This window comes from Xiphophorus couchianus, chromosome 13 (genome assembly GCF_001444195.1).
Source record: "Xiphophorus couchianus chromosome 13, X_couchianus-1.0, whole genome shotgun sequence".
NCBI lineage: Eukaryota > Metazoa > Chordata > Actinopteri > Cyprinodontiformes > Poeciliidae > Xiphophorus > Xiphophorus couchianus.
Window position 1 is genome coordinate 13632016 of NC_040240.1, and position 17448 is coordinate 13649463.

The 17448-nt window shown below is 39.0% G+C and overlaps 2 protein-coding genes across 2 annotated transcripts; both read left to right on the plus strand.

Annotated features, from left to right (window-relative positions):
- Positions 1 to 1613: 1613 nt before the first annotated feature.
- On the plus strand, positions 1614 to 11709 carry lix1l (limb and CNS expressed 1 like). The gene is made up of 6 exons (XM_028036288.1): positions 1614 to 2231; positions 5280 to 5443; positions 5633 to 5773; positions 7509 to 7604; positions 8476 to 8553; positions 9471 to 11709. Exons 1-6 carry the CDS (start codon positions 1889 to 1891, stop codon positions 9720 to 9722), a joined length of 1074 nt encoding a protein of 357 aa, XP_027892089.1. The 5' UTR covers positions 1614 to 1888; the 3' UTR covers positions 9723 to 11709.
- Positions 11710 to 12975: 1266 nt separating this feature from the next.
- Positions 12976 to 16266, plus strand: sf3b4 (splicing factor 3b, subunit 4). The gene is made up of 6 exons (XM_028036287.1): positions 12976 to 13063; positions 13970 to 14098; positions 14370 to 14912; positions 15012 to 15179; positions 15267 to 15416; positions 15933 to 16266. Exons 1-6 carry the CDS (start codon positions 13030 to 13032, stop codon positions 16082 to 16084), a joined length of 1176 nt encoding a protein of 391 aa, XP_027892088.1. The 5' UTR covers positions 12976 to 13029; the 3' UTR covers positions 16085 to 16266.
- Positions 16267 to 17448: the final 1182 nt, after the last annotated feature.

The following is a 17448-nucleotide window of genomic DNA, read 5'->3' on the forward strand; positions in this document are numbered from 1 at the left end:
TTGGAGTATAAGACCTGGATTGAACTGGATCAAAGTTTGTTTGTCGAGTGCCGGGATAGACAAAGATAATCTGAGTAAATACAGGTTTCAAATAATGACTTTTCTAGATTATCTTGATTTGATATTAGATCATTTTTATGAGCTGAAAGAAGTATGGCAAAACATTAAAAAAAAACTAGACCTGTCATGGAAATGCACAGCTGCACATGAACTGGAATTGTTTGTCTCTAGATGACATTTGTTGTGGAATAAACAAAACTGAATTGTATTAATTAGAAGTAGAGTTCACACTGCCAAAACACAACATTTTAAGTAAATATTAAGTATTTTTGGTCTTGTTTCTAGTGCAAATTCTTAGTGCAGTGAAAATAAAATAAAACTAACTTGTAAGAAACTTTTCATCAAGAAATAAGAGGTTGTGACATACGTCGTATTTCCCAAATGTCTTGTTCTAATGGCAGATTATTTCACTTATGACCACGTGTCAAACTCAAGGCCTGTGGGCCAAATCCGGCCTGCCATAGCTTTTTTTTTTTGTGGCCCTCTAGACTCTAAAGGAACACACAGTTAAGATCCAAGCAGTTCTTTTCCATTTTCTGCCAAATTACACCAGTCAGCCCCTCCTGTTTCTTTCAAATTATCGTGGAAATTAACACAAAATCAACAAATCCCTGCAGTTTTTCACGCTAATACATAATTGTGAATTTGATGCAGATTTTTGGTAAAAAAATGTTGAAAAACATTGGATCTAAGTGACTGCTTGCTCCCACCTGCAGGTGGCGGAATTTCTTACTTCTACTAAACAGCTGCTTTTAGCCTTTGTTGATGAGAAGTTCTATATATATATACAGTACAGACCAAAAGTTTGGACACACCTTTCTAATTCAATGGGTTTTCTTTATTTTCGTGACTATTTATAAGGCAAGAAATCCCACTTATTAACCTGACAGGGCAGGTTGACCTATGAAGTGAAAACCATTTCAGGTGACGACCTCTTGAAGCTCATCAAGAAAATGCAGTGTATGTGCAAAGTGTGTGCATATATATATATATATATATATATATATATATATATTATACTGTGAGTAATAAAAAGTCATACATAAGCACAAATATTCCTAAATTAGTGCCACAAACATTTGATTTGTATTGCAAAAAACCACAAAAACAATCGCGAAATCCTGGAGGGACTGAAAAGATTTACAATATAATTAAATTTTAAGAATTTATTTATATATTAACAGTTTTGTTACCAGGTTTTATCAATATATTCTGGCACAATCACCCCTTTAAGAACATTGATTATCTTAATTTGACCCTAAATGAAAATGAGCTTGACACCCCTGCTTTTGACTAGAATTTTTCATTGATATTAAGGAATTATTGACACAAAACAACCTCCTTTGTTGTGCTGAAAAATTACTTGTAAATTGGTTTTGTCTTATTTCAAACATACTAAGATATCTGCATTAGAAACTAGACCAAAAATACTCAGTAAGATTTTATGTTTTTGCAGTGAACTTTCAGTTTGATACTCGTTCTTAAAAAAAAAACTTTTGGGGAATGAAGAAAAAAAAGTCTGGTTTCTTACATGGAACAAAACAGAACAAAATCACAGTCAACTAAATGAGGAATGCAAAAAGTCGGAGGGGTCCGTGAACGCATTTTTGAGTGACACTCCAGCAGCCTAATCCAGAGAGTGAGGATGCAGAGCGGCGCTCTAGGTCGATCCAGCGACCTTTAACTTCTAATTTCAGGGCTGACTGGAGAAACCCCGCCGAACTTTGTCCCTGAACGCTTCAGATCCCGCATTTTCAGTGCCAGCTGTGGGTTTCATCGGCACCGTCTTCCTCCTGTACCGGACTTTAGTAGACGTTACGTGGGGACAATGGAATCCAACATTATCCCGGACAGTATCCGCCCTCAGAGGCTGCAGCCGGGGATTGGCTTCGGATCGGGACCGACGGGGACCCTCCGCTCCTCCTCTCTCCGACCCGGAGTCACGGTCCCTGTCGCGCCGCTACTTCCCTCCCCAGCCTCGCTGTCCGCTTCGTCCGGGCCTCCTCCTCCTCCGCCGCCCCTGCAGCTCCACAGCCTGTACGGAGGAGTGGCAGCGGGGCTGGGGCCGGGGGCCGGCGGCCACTGCAACCCGGGGAACCCGGCGGTGCTGAAGGAGGCGGTGGAGGCGGTGGTCCGCAGCTTCGCCAAACACACGCAGGGCTACGGCAGAGGTAATGTTGTGCAGGAGAAAAAGCCTGTGCACATCCGTGTTAATGACTGTTAGTTTTAAATCTGGAGAGTTTGGAGAACGAGAATACCACAAACAAAAACCAGACATTCCTGTTATAAACCCAACATGTTTTATGATCATCTCCCTCTAGTTAACTCCCAGAGCTGACCTGCAGTAAACGGTAATCCATTTGTTATAACATTCCCCAGGTAGAAAAATCAACAATTTCCACAAGTTTGCCTCATGCTGGCAGCAGCCCACCATAGCTGGGGCCAGCTCAGACCCCGTTGTGGTTTTCGTGGATTGTGGTTGGTGCAGATTTGGGCCAATTTGGGCTGAGAAGTGGAAAATAAAAATCAGACCACAAGCAGATCGATTGTAATGTGGATGAGATGCAGATGATGTTCGGCAAACATGTCCAAAACCAGAGCTCCAACTTATTCCCTTTTGGCTGGCTGAGTATGGAGGAGTATTAGGCAACAACTTGACATGAAGTTAGGAGGGATGGATGTTTTGTTTCCAAGGAGACAAATTCTTTGGTGCTCTTTTGAAATGGTGTAGATTAGTAGTTTTGGAGGTTTTCTGGTGGTCGTTAGGAGAACCAGACGTGCTTTCTTGTTTAAGTCGTGTACGTTTGGCCTGTGACGAATCACTCGGACATAAAGGCTCCTGAACCCAAACAGTTTGCAGACAGAAAGTAGGATTTCAGCACCAACAGCTGCTGCCTGGGAAAAATCTAGAAAAACAACAATCGAGCACAGAAAAATGTTTGTTGCTTAAAGAAATTATTTCCACAGCAGATACTGCTAATTTAATGCACCGTAAATAATTAGTGTCCAACTGTTGTTTCAGCCCACTCCGCACAAAAAAGTAAGGTTGATGGGTCTCCTTGGATATCTGCTTTGAAAATGTTCAAGGACTCTTTTGCACGTCAAGGCACAGAACCTTCAGAAATTAAGAACCTTCAGAAATCATGAATACCATTGATTAAGATCTCTTTTAAGCTTAAACTTGACTTAAATCTGAATCAGTGTTGGCATTTGCAGCCACTCTAAGTCTTTCTACTCTGCACTAATAGGATTTAATCCCAAAAGATTGCCCCTGTGTGCCGCCACTGACATCCTCGTCCCCCTCCTTTTATTCCACTTAGGCTTCTTAACAACTTCAACATAAGAATGAGACTGCTGTGACAGGATTGTCTATAAGACAAGACACTTCCTTAAGTACAAAATCTTTTAGCGCTTGATTTAAACACAAAAATGCTAATGACATTTAGTCTTATGGTATTTCTGTTATTCCAGAGTAGCTGTTGCTCTGCGGCTCTCTCCCGCTTCATTTCCTGTTTGTTTCCGCTTTTATTCCGAAGGAAAAGGTCAGACAAGAGGACTTCATCTCACCACCATCTGCTCCACTTTGTTCGACCTTCACCTGCTGGAAACATTAATAAGATACAAATCACCGACTAGCTTGTGGTCACATCATGTTAACTGAATAATTAGGAACCCGTTTGACGTACAGAACAGCCAATTGGGGTTTGCAATGTAGCCTGGAAAAGTCAGAAAGTAATTTGATTTGTTCAGTCCTGGATAAGTGCAGTGAAAAAAAATCAGGTTTGTATTTCCATATTTTTGTTTACTTTATTTCCTTCTTTTAACGTTCCGTCCGTCCGTCCGTCCATCCATCCATCCATCCATCCATCCATCCATCCATCCATCCATCCATCCATCATAAAAAACAGGAACGATAATGTATCAAGCTAATAAACTGCATAAAAGTCCAAAAGAGTAATAGGTCATAAATTGAGATGAAGCACCTGCAGCCAGATCTGGAAGTGTTTAAGTTCCTTAAGAAGAGATTTAAACACCCATCCACTCATAAATAAGTATTTGCACAGTCTCCTTAAGTATCTTTCTAAGTTTTCTGTCATTCCTTCCTTCGTGCTCAGTAATCCCAGACTCGGTCCATGACGTTCAGATCCTCGTCTGTGGGGAGGGGGTCACACCATCTGTCGCAGGAATCCATCTCTTTCCTGAAGTTTCCTCCTTTGAAACCCGGCGTCATGTTTTGGACACGCCGCATTGGGATTCGGAGACTCCTCCCTGAAGGCGTTGTTGGATGGATGAGAGTCTATAAACATCTCAAAACGCACATAAACTTTATTTTACGGCCGTCTAACAACAAGATGAGAGCGTACGCTGGGTGTTTTACAGCCTGCTTCAGTGGGAGTATAAAAAATATTATTTGGATTGCAGCTTGGGAATTTACATTTCTGGAGCGGTGGCTTTGTTTTGTAGTTTGCTGACTGGGAAAGCTGAGATTTCTGTTGAGCTGCAGAACTAAAACACACTGATGTTACAGGAGCAGTCTGAGCTGGGAGTCTAATTATCCAGCTCTCATATCTCTCTGCAGACATAAACCTTTATAACTACAAATCCTTAAAAAAGTATTCACATTCCTGATTTCTTCCTTTCTTTTTTTAACATTTTGCCATGTTGTACCTGCATACTTTCTTTATTGAAAAAGCTTTGATTGAAACCATTTTGACTCAAGTTTTCATTCAGGATTGTTTTTGTAGTTTTAGCTCCTTCCGTCATCACATCAACTCTGGTTTGCGTCTCTGTTGCTGCTAAACAAAAACGTCCCACAGCATGATGGTCCTCCTACCCTACCATTGCTGACCTTCATTTTCACACTTCTGCTCTACTTTGTGTTGCTGTATCACCTTAAAATCTCGATAAAAATACTCTTGACGTTTGTGGTCGTGACATGAGAAAATGAGAAAAGAAATACTTTTACAAGGCGCCATGTAACTGTCTCTAATTCAGATTTTACTGCACTCCTCTGTGGTTGTTCTTTCCTAACTTAAGACAGACATTTCATACGAGTTCATGAAAAGTCAGAATCTGAGCCGAACCAATTTTTCCCTTCAGCGGAGAGGATGTGAAGTTTCCTTCATGAGGTCACCTCCATCTGTTTTGTGTGTGCATCTTAGTTGAAGTAAGGACAGAGTGGCTTTAATGAAGCTCTTCTGTCCTCCCTGTCCCTTCAGTGAACGTGGTGGAAGCGCTGCAGGAGTTCTGGCAAATGAAGCTGACCAGAGGGGCCGACTTGAGGAACGGCGCTCTGGTCGTTTATGAAATGGTCCCGTCAAACAGCCCGCCGTACGTCTGCTACGTCAGCCTTCCAGGCGGCAGCTGCTTCGGGAGCTTCCAGGTGCAACATCATCGCTTTGTTTCCCTGGATAGTAAAAGATTTAAAGATATATATATATATTTTTGCTTAGGGACATCTGGGAATGAGCTGCATTTTGGATAACCTCCTCTGTACTGCTTTGCTCTGCCTCGGTCTCTCTGGCTCTCATTATTACCCTGACTCCGCGTGTTTTCTTTCACCGTTTGACAGTTCTGTCCAACCAAGGCGGAGGCGAGGCGCAGCGCCGCCAAGATCGCCCTCATGAACTCGGTCTTTAACGAACACCCCTCCCGTCGGATTACAGATGACTTTATTGAGAAGAGTGTGAACGAAGCGCTGGCCTCCTTCAACGTAAGTTCAGAACGGAGAGATCTGCTGCTAGCGCCGACAGTTCGGCTGCGGTGGTTTGTGAATGAGTGCCGCCCTGGGAGAGCCTCTCTTTCTGCACCGAGAGATGCAGAAGGAGGAAATAATCTGAAACCTGTGTGGAATAATTCACTCCAGGTTTGACTGATCTACTGCAGCCACCATGCCTGTCTCAATTTAAGGTTTCCTCAGTGGGGAAAAAACATGGAAAATATTCCCCTGGTGCGTTCACAAATAGAATAACAACTTTGTAACTTTGTTTTATAAAGCAGTGGTTCCCAGCCGTGGTGCTCAAGACACATTGGCCTGCATGTTTTAGATGCTTCCCTGCTTCCACACACCCCAATTCATTGCGATTCAGCAAAACCCTGTTAATCAGCCATCAATTGAAATCATGTGTGCTGAAGCAGGGGGGATGCCTAAAACTTTCAAGGCAGTGTGCTTTGAGGACCAGGATTGAAAAACACTGTTTCAAAGAATTCAGAATTAGAGCTGATTGAGCGCAGCCTGGATTCCTTAAAAATGGTGAAATATGGAGTTAATTTCCTGCCATGATGTTGCAAATAAATAAAAGATGTTGCACAAACTGTCCCGTCCTCAAACACATGAAAGATATTTTCCAAGTTGTCCTCTTGTGCAAAATGATCTCTTTTTGCAAACGAAACAGTTCCACAATCTGCAGCAGGTTACCCATATCGTGTTTTGTTGAACAGGACGGGACATGAAAATAAAAAACAAACCAACAATACGGATAAAGACAACGACAGTTTCAAATTTATACATTTTTCTGGAAAATGCATCTTTGATAGGCCTCCCTAGCTAATTGGGACAGGGACACAATTATGATAAAACTGATAAATAAGCAGTGAAAGAAAACATTTACATCACCTCCACAACAGAGAGATACTCCGAATATCACACATAAGTAGAGAAGTAACATTTCTTAGACTTACATTTGACAGCAGATTATATGGACCAAGAACCGCAAAAAATGCCCCAACTAAATTAAACTAAAGTTTCCAAAACCTAGATTTACAACAAATTAAATTCTGACATAAAAGAAAACAGTTCGATTTCAGGGATTGTATTATCTTTTTTTTAAATCTAATTTTTAACGCCTTCCAAATTGGGAGATATTTTAATGTAAAACCAGGCAGCCAATATAAAATTATTGATCAGATGCTAAACCCTTTTGTTCCGTGTTGATACTCCATATTTGCCACTTTCCAGGAACAACAATCTCTTTTAAGAGAGGTAGAAACCAACCATTTATTATAATAATAATAATAATAATAATCTATATTTTTTATAATGCTCTTTATGTTTCTGATTAAAATCTCAAATGGCAGTATGACAGAAGCGTTATGTTATATAGTCCTTTCCAAAAATTGTGTACAACATAAAAGAAATCTGCTGATTCCAACAATGATTTTCAAAAAAATCATTTCTGAATTTCAAATTTGGATATTCTTTAAGGCCTGCTGTTCTGCTGTTTTATAGTTTCTAATTTTTCTTGTAGCCATTTCCTAAATGAAGATCAACTCACATCTGTCTTACATAAATGACATGATCTCATGTCTTTCCCATTTTGAATAGTGACTTAGAGAAATTGCCCTAGGAGAATTTAAAAGAAAGATTCCCTCTTGAATGTTTTGTGTTTTTATTGTGTTTTGTTTGGATCATCATAGACTAGTTCTGCGCCATTGCTGTGTGTTCACAGGGGAACCGAGAAGAGGCCGATAATCCCAACACCGGGATTGGGGCGTTCCGCTTCATGCTGGAGTCCAACAAAGGAAAATCCATGCTGGAGTTCCAGGTAGGAGAAACACATTAGCTAAACATGGATGGTGAAAACATGGTAATGTTAGATGTCAAAATAATTCAGGATTCCTTTTAAGGAAAGGACATAATGGGATCTCAGTTTTTTCAAGTCTGGATAATTATCCAAAAACCTATTTTGAGGATGGAAATTTTTTTTTTCCAAATTTTATTCCATATTCCATCCATAATGGTATATAATGGTATTTTTCTTTTCTGCTCCATCTTCTTTATTTGTTTGTTTCTTTATTTTTTGTCTTCATTTATTTGTTTATTTCTGTCCATCTGATTCCTTATGCTCTTCCTGAAAACAGTGCTTCCATTACTGGTCTCTCCTTTCTTTGTGTCTTTCTTTTTTTTCCTCCTTGTCATTCTTTCCATCCATTCCTTTCTTTCTTCCATGTGGGCTTATTTTTATGTCAAACTTGAGTCCCTCCTTTTTTTCCCCTTCTTCCCTCCCACCCTTTGTCATTTCCTTGCTTCTTTCCTAAAGTAATTATTAGTGTCACCTCTCGTGTCCTTTTGTTTCTCCGTTCCTCCAGTCCGTCGTTTATTTGTTGCTTCCTTACTCGTGTCCAGTCTTCGTTCCTTCCTTTTTGTCTTTTGTGTTCAATGAACTTTAGTATTTACTGTTTGAAAATGAACATAAAGGACCGTTATGTTGAGTCTGGGAAAAGTCTGGATACTTTCCCATAAAGTAAGCAGAAGCTCTACAATCACACTCACTTTACGCAGTTTAGTTTAGTAGAAGAAGTAAGTTTGAAGCTGGTAAATGGCTATCTTGTTGAAAACAGGAATCTGAATCCAGTGTGCAGTGCATTACATGCCTGGTGAGCAAGTTTTTCCCTCTAACTCCTGGTTGTTTGCAGGAGCTGATGACTGTGTTCCAGCTGCTGCACTGGAACGGGAGCCTCAAAGCCATGAGAGAGCGACAGTGTTCCCGACAGGTACCCGTCTCACACATGGCATCAATTACACACAGCTTGGTTTTAGCTGTCATATAACTTGTTATTTTTTTTTTTTTACACAAGACAAATTATATATAAAATCATGGTCCAAATGAAGGGACTGTTCCAGGCATGTTTACTTCTTCCAGCATTGACAGCAGCTGTGTTGTTGGAGACATGAAAATGAACTCGACAGCGAAGGTTTTTGAAAGTTTATATGGTTTGGAGTGAAAAAGTTCAGCATAAACAACTTTACAGATGCAGGGTTTTGAAAAGCAAACTTGAGTACATAAATTTACTTGTTTGCAACAAGAAACCTTACGGTATGAGCAGGGTGAGCATGAAGTAAAGGGCACTACAAAGCAATGTCCATTAACACTATTAACTGAACATTTTTAATGTTTAAAGAGTAACAGAATAGTTTCTAATTCACTCAGGGTCAAACGTTTGCATTCAGACTCAAACATATACAGAAATGTCCCAGATTAACCACACATTCTGAAGCCCTCGACAATATTCTGGCATAATTTTATCTGAATGTTTAAGCACTCCTTTAATCAGAAATGGTGGAGCTCCTTTACACTGATTGGTGTTCTGTTACAAAGCCGACTTTTGCACTGAAGAGGATTATTTTTATTTATTTATTTGGAACATGATCGAAGTATAAAATCACACACATGATCAAGGAATGCAGAATACACATATGTTTGTACCGCAATAATCTTAACATCCTCGAAAAGGAGTAGGAAGAAGTAAGAAACTTATGAACTCCTACCCCATAAACTCATAAAGTGTTTTCAGATGGACCCTCATCAAATAAAAGAATACAAAATAAACATAGATTATTATGCATTCCAAGAAAAGTTCAAACAGATCATCTAAAGCCTCAAAATTCCTTGTAATGCCCAAACTTACAGGAGGTGCTGGCTCACTACTCCCACCGGGCCTTGGACGACGACATGCGCACCCAGATGGCGGCGGACTGGGTGAACCGGGAGCAGAGCGTGGCGGGAACCATCGCTCAGGAGCTGGCCTCAACGGAGCGGGAGCTGGAGGACGCCAGGCTGGCAGGCAGAGAACTGCGGTTTTACAAAGAAAAGAAGGACATCCTGATGTTGGCTGTGGGTCAGCTCAGTGCCGCCAACGCCGCCACTCTGCCATCGCACTAAAACACAACCGCCTCGCCACGGCGAAGGACCCCTGGTAACAGTGTTGATCACTTTCTAAGATGTGTTTTGTAATGAGGATCAGGAAATCAAGCTTCAGCTCATGCTTTGTTTATGAAAGAAAACACTTGTTACTGAACTCGTTGTGCCTCGTAACCACAAGATGCTTTTTTTTAATTATTTGCCTGTAAAACTTGGCATTGCATCAGAGTATGAACAGGGCTTTTTTTCCCCTCTTTTGTTGTCTGTTGTGTTACATTTATTTCTGGTTTTGGATTTGATGGGGGGAAATATTACCAAGGGGTGGGGAGGAAGAAATTAGATGCAAAAAGTCACAAGATACTTGTGATTAATATCACTGATATAGTGATATTACCCTGAACCTTCTTTATGGACGTTTTTAGTGAAATAGTGAAAATTGATTCAATTTAGTTGAATTTTAAATTCGTTTTTGTCCTTTGGATTGTCTGTTGGGAAAGAAACTTTTATTAATCTTGTATTATTTCACAAGTTGGAGGTGTTAAAATTTTGTTTCAGAAAAAAACCCAATTTTAAGTTAATCTCTCCTCTGCTACAAATGCAGTTAAATAATTCAAAACTCACTACAGTTACAACAGGCCGTGGTGTGACTTTATATATAATGCAGAGAGTAGCTATTATAAAAGTATTATTGATCATGTTTTATTATTATTATTATAGAAAGGAGCTTATTTTACTGTGTTTCACACTCAGGTGGCTGAGCAGTGAAAACTTCCACCAAGTTTGAACATTTTTACTCGTTTAGAGCACGAACCCTGGGATAGAGTTTGTAATTCATGCCCTGAATTCACTGTTTCCTATTGCAACCTGGAGCAGCCTCTCCCAGTGTGGAAGGAAGTTTGAGTGTTGCAACAGGAAGTTAACAGATTTAGCAGGCAATACGTGTCTAACAGTGGTTCCAGTGGTCCTGCTAAGGTTGAGTGACCATGTTAGCACCAATGTCATGTCTTACGCAAAGGTAGACGAAGACCAGCCCAATGGAGATCGAGAGTTCAGGGTAACTAAGTTTTGAGGGATAAAGGTTCAGGGTGGTATCATTCAGACAGGCCTTAATGATACAGATTTTTGCAACATTTCAACCGGCAACACCTACTCGGCTTTGTAGCATTCACTCAAGCGAAACCTTGTGATTGATCATGTAATGTCAGGGTCTTAAATTACACATAAACTCCAACATACATGATGCTCAGCTCCAGTCAGAGGGTGTGTTTTCTTCCATACGTTATACTATGTGATCTGTATCACAAACAAAACCATAGAGAGGATCTCTTTGTCAAGGCAGTTTTCTCAATAACTATTAAAATATATCTAGAATTTGAGAACATTTACAATTACAATATGTGGCTACTTTTGACTTTGACTGTTCAGTTTTTAAAAAATCATACAGAGAACTAAGTGTTTGTTGTCTTTTGGTGTTTCTGTATGTGAACAGTTGTGGTTATTTTAGAGTTTTTTTGTATGATTTGTGACCCTGACACTAGTCGAATGTATATTATAGCGTGCTATCAACTTTATTACTGGGAAATATGTGGAGCAACTTGTCCCGGTTCGTGTCGGCTGCCGTCCGCCTGAACTTTGTGGATTAATTCGACAAACCAACTTTGTTACACAATAATGGATCGTTTTACAGCATGCACGACTTTGTAAATGCAGAGGTCAGTGGTATAAAATGAAAATGGATTGTTTTACCATGTTTTGGACATAGATGAGGAAAACTTGGACCTGAATGTGTGTTTGTTGAAAATACTCAATGCAGAATTTATTTTTTGAACCATTTGAAGCCAACAGATGATAAATGAAGTTGAACTCTTTATATGATGTTTGTTTCTTAACTATATTTCTAAGCTAGAAGGATCAAGACATTTTAACCAAACTCTCCAAGACTGCATGTTAACAAGGAAAGTGTTTAATGGACAAAATGTGGCACAAAAGCAAACTAAAACAGCAGGGAGTCACATTCTCCCCTCCTGAAGGTAGAAATCCTAACGGCTGAAGCATGTAGCCTTAATTTTTTTGGAGATGACAAATTAAAAACACGAAGGAACAATTGGCTGTCATTAAAAGCAGGGGAGTTTTTATTTTGCTTGCCTTTCATTTGGGATTGTTATTTTTTTATAAAATTGGAAACCTTTATGTTGGGACCTGTAAAACACTGAAATGTTTTAGTTAAATTCATTACACCATGGAAGAATGTGGTAGATATTGGTTTACATACAAAGGCAAAACTGAAATTATAATTTAAATATAATTTCCTTATTTGAATTGAAAACTCCCTGTAGTCTTAGTTTGTTTTTTTGCCTGGCCACTGGTCCTGTTTGCATTTATAGAAACAATATTTCTTTGAATATTGACATTCTTCTATTGGATTACAAATGATTTAAAAAAAAAAGTTTTTAATAGTTAAAATTAAATGAACACATTTACCTCTACATGCCAAATTCCCTTTATATGTCAATTTCAGTTTTAATATAACTTTGTTTCTGTAAGTTGTCATATTTGCTTAAACAATATATGTTGGGTGGGTTTTCAGTGATTTATTAAAAAAATGAAAGATTCATAATGAGTATAAGAACATTTTAATGGAGTTGTTTAAAAGAAATGAGATATTGATTTTCTTTCTTTTTATTCACTTTGGTTTTTATAATAAAAATCCCCATCAAGTGTTGTCTTATATACAAGCCAGTCCAAAATATCTTTGTACAAAGGCCTTTTAGTTTTTCTTTTTTTATGCTTAAGGATTTTTTGTTAATATTAAGTTGTTAAACATTTTATAAATGAATGAACCCTTTTTTAATCTCTTGGGTTTGATGCATGATGCTTTAGATTTTGTTTTTGTATGTTTCATATTCAATATACAGTATTGTTTTATAAATTGCTCTTTGAAGCCTAATTGTGTGTATTTTATATGAAGTTTTTGTATTCTGTCTTTATACATTTACTAGATTTATATCGATATGTAATAAATCAGTTGATAATAAAAATGTGGCTTGGTTTGTTTTGTACTTTCATCCCCTTATATGCTGGAGTAAACAGAGTAAAATGGGGATAATTGTTGTATTTTTATTAGTATTTTAAAATAATAAACTTGTGTCTCAATCTCAAACCGGAAATACATTGTTACATATTGATATGGTTGTCATAATATGCTATGTGGTTAATACAGATTGATTTATTTTATCTTAATATATTTTATTTTGAAAATTTCCAAGCACAGCAGCGGAAGAGGCGGGTCTTCCGTCTACAACGCTACCCCGGCGTTGGTTCATTCAACATGGCAGCGGGACCAATTTCGGAAAGAAATCAAGGTAATTTCATCCTTTAAAGTATGTTTTTGGTGAATATCTCTCACTTGTTTTGACATGTGCTTATGACTAAATCGTAATATAATTTCTCGGCGGTTTTTGAGCATCGCTTAGTGGAAAACATTCGCTTGAACACATGGAAGTGAATGAAGTGTTGTTAGCTTAGCATTGTGCTAATAAGCTTCTTTTAAAACGTAAGAAATGTAATTTACATGTATCAAACAGAAGCACAATGGTACTGTAAGTTATAATGCGGGTTATGACGATGTGAAACTGCTGCTTTTTTGCATGCAAAGTTAGCTTAGAGAATTAGCACGTCATAGCATTTAGCGCCACTCATAAGCCTTAGTAAATAAACAGTATTGATGTTTTGTTCACTATTTTACCAGCTGGATAAAATATACTGCATATAATGTAATTAGGAATGTTAGAAATATTTTCAGTAAGTTGCAAGTCAAAATTTTCATTTTGAATAGCAGGCTAAAGACTCGAAACTGCCAATCCTAACAGAAATAGCTGGTTTTAAGCGGACTGCACATATTGTGAAGTTATTGTAAAAACGGTAGCAGCAGATAATTTCGTGATTAAGAAAACTAGTTCTTTCTTTTAACTAATGACTGTTGGTATTTCGATCTTTTGCAGAACGAATCATTTAGTATTTTTTTCAAATCCCTTTGGATTTGCACTACCAGGCATTTGTTTCTCGAGATATATGTTTGGCCATGTTCTAAAGCTTAAAACTGTTATCAAAACCAAGCTAGCAAGAAAGGTTTATGTCAATGAAAGATGAGTCTTATTAAAAATGTAAGATGTACAACGTGATAAACACACTTCTAAGATGTTAAATACAACATTGTTCTTCTGTAAAAAAGTTTAAATTGCAACATTTCTTTTCTTGTCAATTTTCAGATGCGACTGTGTATGTTGGAGGCTTGGATGAGAAAGTGTCGGAGCCGTTACTGTGGGAGCTGTTCCTGCAGGCCGGTCCTGTGGTCAACACACACATGCCCAAAGACCGGGTCACTGGTCAACATCAAGGTTAGCGACAACTTGCAGGCTGTTTTTCTCAGTGGACAGTAAAACATACGAACAATTAACTCATTTGGATGCTTATGTCCTTTCTTTCTGTGAAGTAGAGAAATACGTTTTTACAAAGTATGTAGCGTAACTGAGAACGCAGCTGAAATCTGCCTACGATGATGCTTGAACATGTATTGCTTGGAGCAGAGTTAGTTTTATTGGTCAGAAATGAGAACAATGTGTTTTTGTGATACTGTCACTAAGAAATGTAACTTGTTATTTTTCTCAGGTTATGGCTTTGTGGAGTTTCTTAGTGAGGAGGATGCTGATTATGCCATAAAAATCATGAATATGATCAAACTCTATGGCAAACCAATTAGGGTCAATAAGGCCTCAGCACACAACAAAAACCTGGACGTTGGTGCAAACATCTTCATCGGTAATTTGGACCCGGAGATTGATGAAAAACTTCTCTACGACACGTTCAGTGCGTTTGGTGTGATCCTCCAAACACCGAAGATCATGCGAGACCCCGACACAGGCAACTCTAAGGGTTACGCTTTCATCAATTTTGCCAGTTTTGACGCTTCGGACGCGGCTATTGAGGCCATGAACGGCCAGTACCTCTGCAACAGACCCATTACGGTGTCGTACGCATTTAAAAAGGATTCCAAAGGGGAACGCCACGGTTCGGCCGCAGAGCGACTGCTGGCTGCACAGAACCCGCTCTCCCAGGCCGACAGGCCGCACCAGCTGTTCGCAGATGCTCCGCCCCCGCCGTCTGCACCAACACCAGTCCTCACTGCGATGGGAACAGGAATTCCCATTCCAGGTACGACTTTTGTGTCGAGTTAAAGCATTTTTCAGTATTGCAGAACTTTTTTTTGTCCAACATCCAGTTTAACTTCTTTTATTTTGTTTTTCGGTACAGGTCTCCCGCCTCCTGGTGCGTTTCCTCCTGTTCCCCCTCCTGGAACGATGCCCCCAGCAATGCCGCCTTCTATGGGCATGCCTCCAACAGCAGGAGGTGTTCCGCCAGGGTCTGCCGGTGGACATCCACCTGGACCACCACCGTTCCCTCCTGGCAACATGCCTCCAGGTAAAACTTGGGGCTTTCAAATGCAGCTGAAACTCATTCCCTGTCAGGGAAATCAAAAGAAAACTATTTTCTCCTTCTGTTCCACAGGTATGCCTCAGATGCCCATGCCACCTCCTGCTCCTCCTGGCATGGTGCCTCCACCTCCTGCTCCTCCAGGATCGGCTCAGAGGGCTCCGCTGCCCCCCAACATGCCACCACCACCAATGGGCATGCCTCCCCGGGCACCATACCCCATGGGTGAGAGCTGCTCTTACATCTTAACCTACAGCATACATCAGGAATGTTTTGGAACATCTTTTTTAATTTTTAATAAAGAAATTACCTAATCTAATGGCAAGGCAAGCCAAGTTTACTTTTTCTTACATGAGGCAATCTAAACTGCTTTACAGGAAGTCAAAGAAAAAACAACAAACATCTTAAAGCTTTAAAAAGCGTCGTCTAATAAGAAACAAATGTTAACCTAATCTTCCATCTCAAGCTGCAGTCACCTTTAGTCGCCGGGCAAGCAGTTAATTAGTGAGACGCTTTAAACAAATTCGTCAGTAAACAATTAGATTTTGGTCCTGATTCAACAGAGCAAATAGTTTCTGCACATCTCAGGTTTTCAGCAGGTTTGTTCCAGAGTGGAGGACCATAAAAACTAAAATGCTAAAAGTCTAAATGTGCTTCAGATCAGAACCACAGCTTGTTCGTGGTTTAAATGCTGTAATTCCTAATGCTGCATATTGTGACCCCTCTTTTTGTTTCCCTCAGCTCCTCCTGTGCCTCCAGGTATGCGAGGGCCTCCTCCTCCCATGCCTCCGCCTGGCTACGGCGCGGCTCCTCCTCGTCCGCCTCCTTTTGGTTTTCAGAGAGCTCCTCCGATGCCACCCAGGCCCCCAGGTGCCCCTCCTCGGGTGCCTTAAGCACACCGTGATCCACGGAAGACGGCATGAAACAGCTGCTGTTTAGCTTTTATTTTTTATTTTTTTTAACATGTTCAGGGCTGCTCCTGTAGCTTTAGTGTGTTCTTTATTTGTTTTTTCATATTTTTTTGATCATTGTACAGATGAATGCAACTTGACAAATAAATATTTACTAAAATTTCTTTTTTTGGGTGTTTTTGTATGGTTCTTGATCTATCAGAGAAAGAAAATCATTGCATTTTTTCTTTTATTAAAAGACTGATTACTCAGCACGGAGATTCATCAAGTTTGAAATTATTAAATATAAAATGTGGACAAATGCTTTTTGTCAATTTTATTGTTTTGCAGTCATTTAGGGTTTAAATTAATTAATTGCACACCCCACTGTGTAATTATGGTAATCTTTGATCTGTTTAGCAACTGAAGACTCTGGCCTTCTTTTGTTCCAGAAATCTGTTGGCAGTATTGTGGCGTTCTGAGAACAGAATCAATGAGCTTGTTGTATTCACTCTTGTCCTGCTGTGACATTTTACCAGGTCATGCAGAGAAAGGAGAGGTGTTAACAATAAAAGCAGTAATTTATGTTTTTATATCAGACAGGGCATTGGGCCAGACATGAAGCAAAGAACAAATGATTTTAAGAGTGGAAGTGATTTAAAATTCAGTGCGGTAGGGCTTATAATGTCTGGAGTAGGCTTCTATTAAAGACGTCATGTTTTCAAATGAAGTCAGCTTATTTCTAATGATTCAGTATTGAGAGTTTAGCTTATTTGTATTCTTTTGTATTCTAAAACTCAATAATATAAATCCTTCACAAATAAAAATTGAATATTAAATATCAGTTTGATGTTCTTTTGTCCTATTGGATTTAAGAATCACTGTCCAGCTCAAATGGCCAACAGCTGAACTCAAAGCAGTTCAGGAAAGTAGCTGGTCAATGGCCAAAGAAAAGAAACAAACAAACAAAAAAAATTAGTAGAAACATTGGTATGATTAGACAATGAAATGAGCCTTGTAAACAACAAAATACAATTGACTTTCTGTCACAATTTGGACTCAACACAGGATCAAATAATCCAATCTAACTTCATTTACAAAACACTTTAAAACAACCAGCACAAGACCAAAGTGCTTTAAAGTTCAAATAAGTTTAAAATTATTACGCTATTTAATAATAATAATAAAAAGAACTGAATAAAGACATAATATCTTGGTATGTTTTTCATCTGGAAGATAGACATTGACTTCAACAATTTGTGAAGTTTAAAAGTATTTCATAAAGTCCCCTTCTCTGTACGATTTGAACATTTTGTTGCATCGACTGTAATGTTAAAGCTTTGAGAATCCATGTACTGTGAAAGAAT

Excerpts from the sequence above, each read along its gene's own strand:
- lix1l (XM_028036288.1), top strand. The coding sequence starts at position 1,889 with ATGGAATCCAACATTATCCCGGACAGTATCCGCCCTCAGAGGCTGCAG. Across the intron at positions 5,444-5,632 it reads GCTGCTTCGGGAGCTTCCAG|TTCTGTCCAACCAAGGCGGA; the intron begins GTGCAACATCAT and ends ACCGTTTGACAG. Across the intron at positions 7,605-8,475 it reads AATCCATGCTGGAGTTCCAG|GAGCTGATGACTGTGTTCCA; the intron begins GTAGGAGAAACA and ends GGTTGTTTGCAG.
- sf3b4 (XM_028036287.1), top strand. The coding sequence starts at position 13,030 with ATGGCAGCGGGACCAATTTCGGAAAGAAATCAAG. Across the intron at positions 13,064-13,969 it reads AATTTCGGAAAGAAATCAAG|ATGCGACTGTGTATGTTGGA; the intron begins GTAATTTCATCC and ends GTCAATTTTCAG. Across the intron at positions 15,417-15,932 it reads CCGGGCACCATACCCCATGG|CTCCTCCTGTGCCTCCAGGT; the intron begins GTGAGAGCTGCT and ends TGTTTCCCTCAG.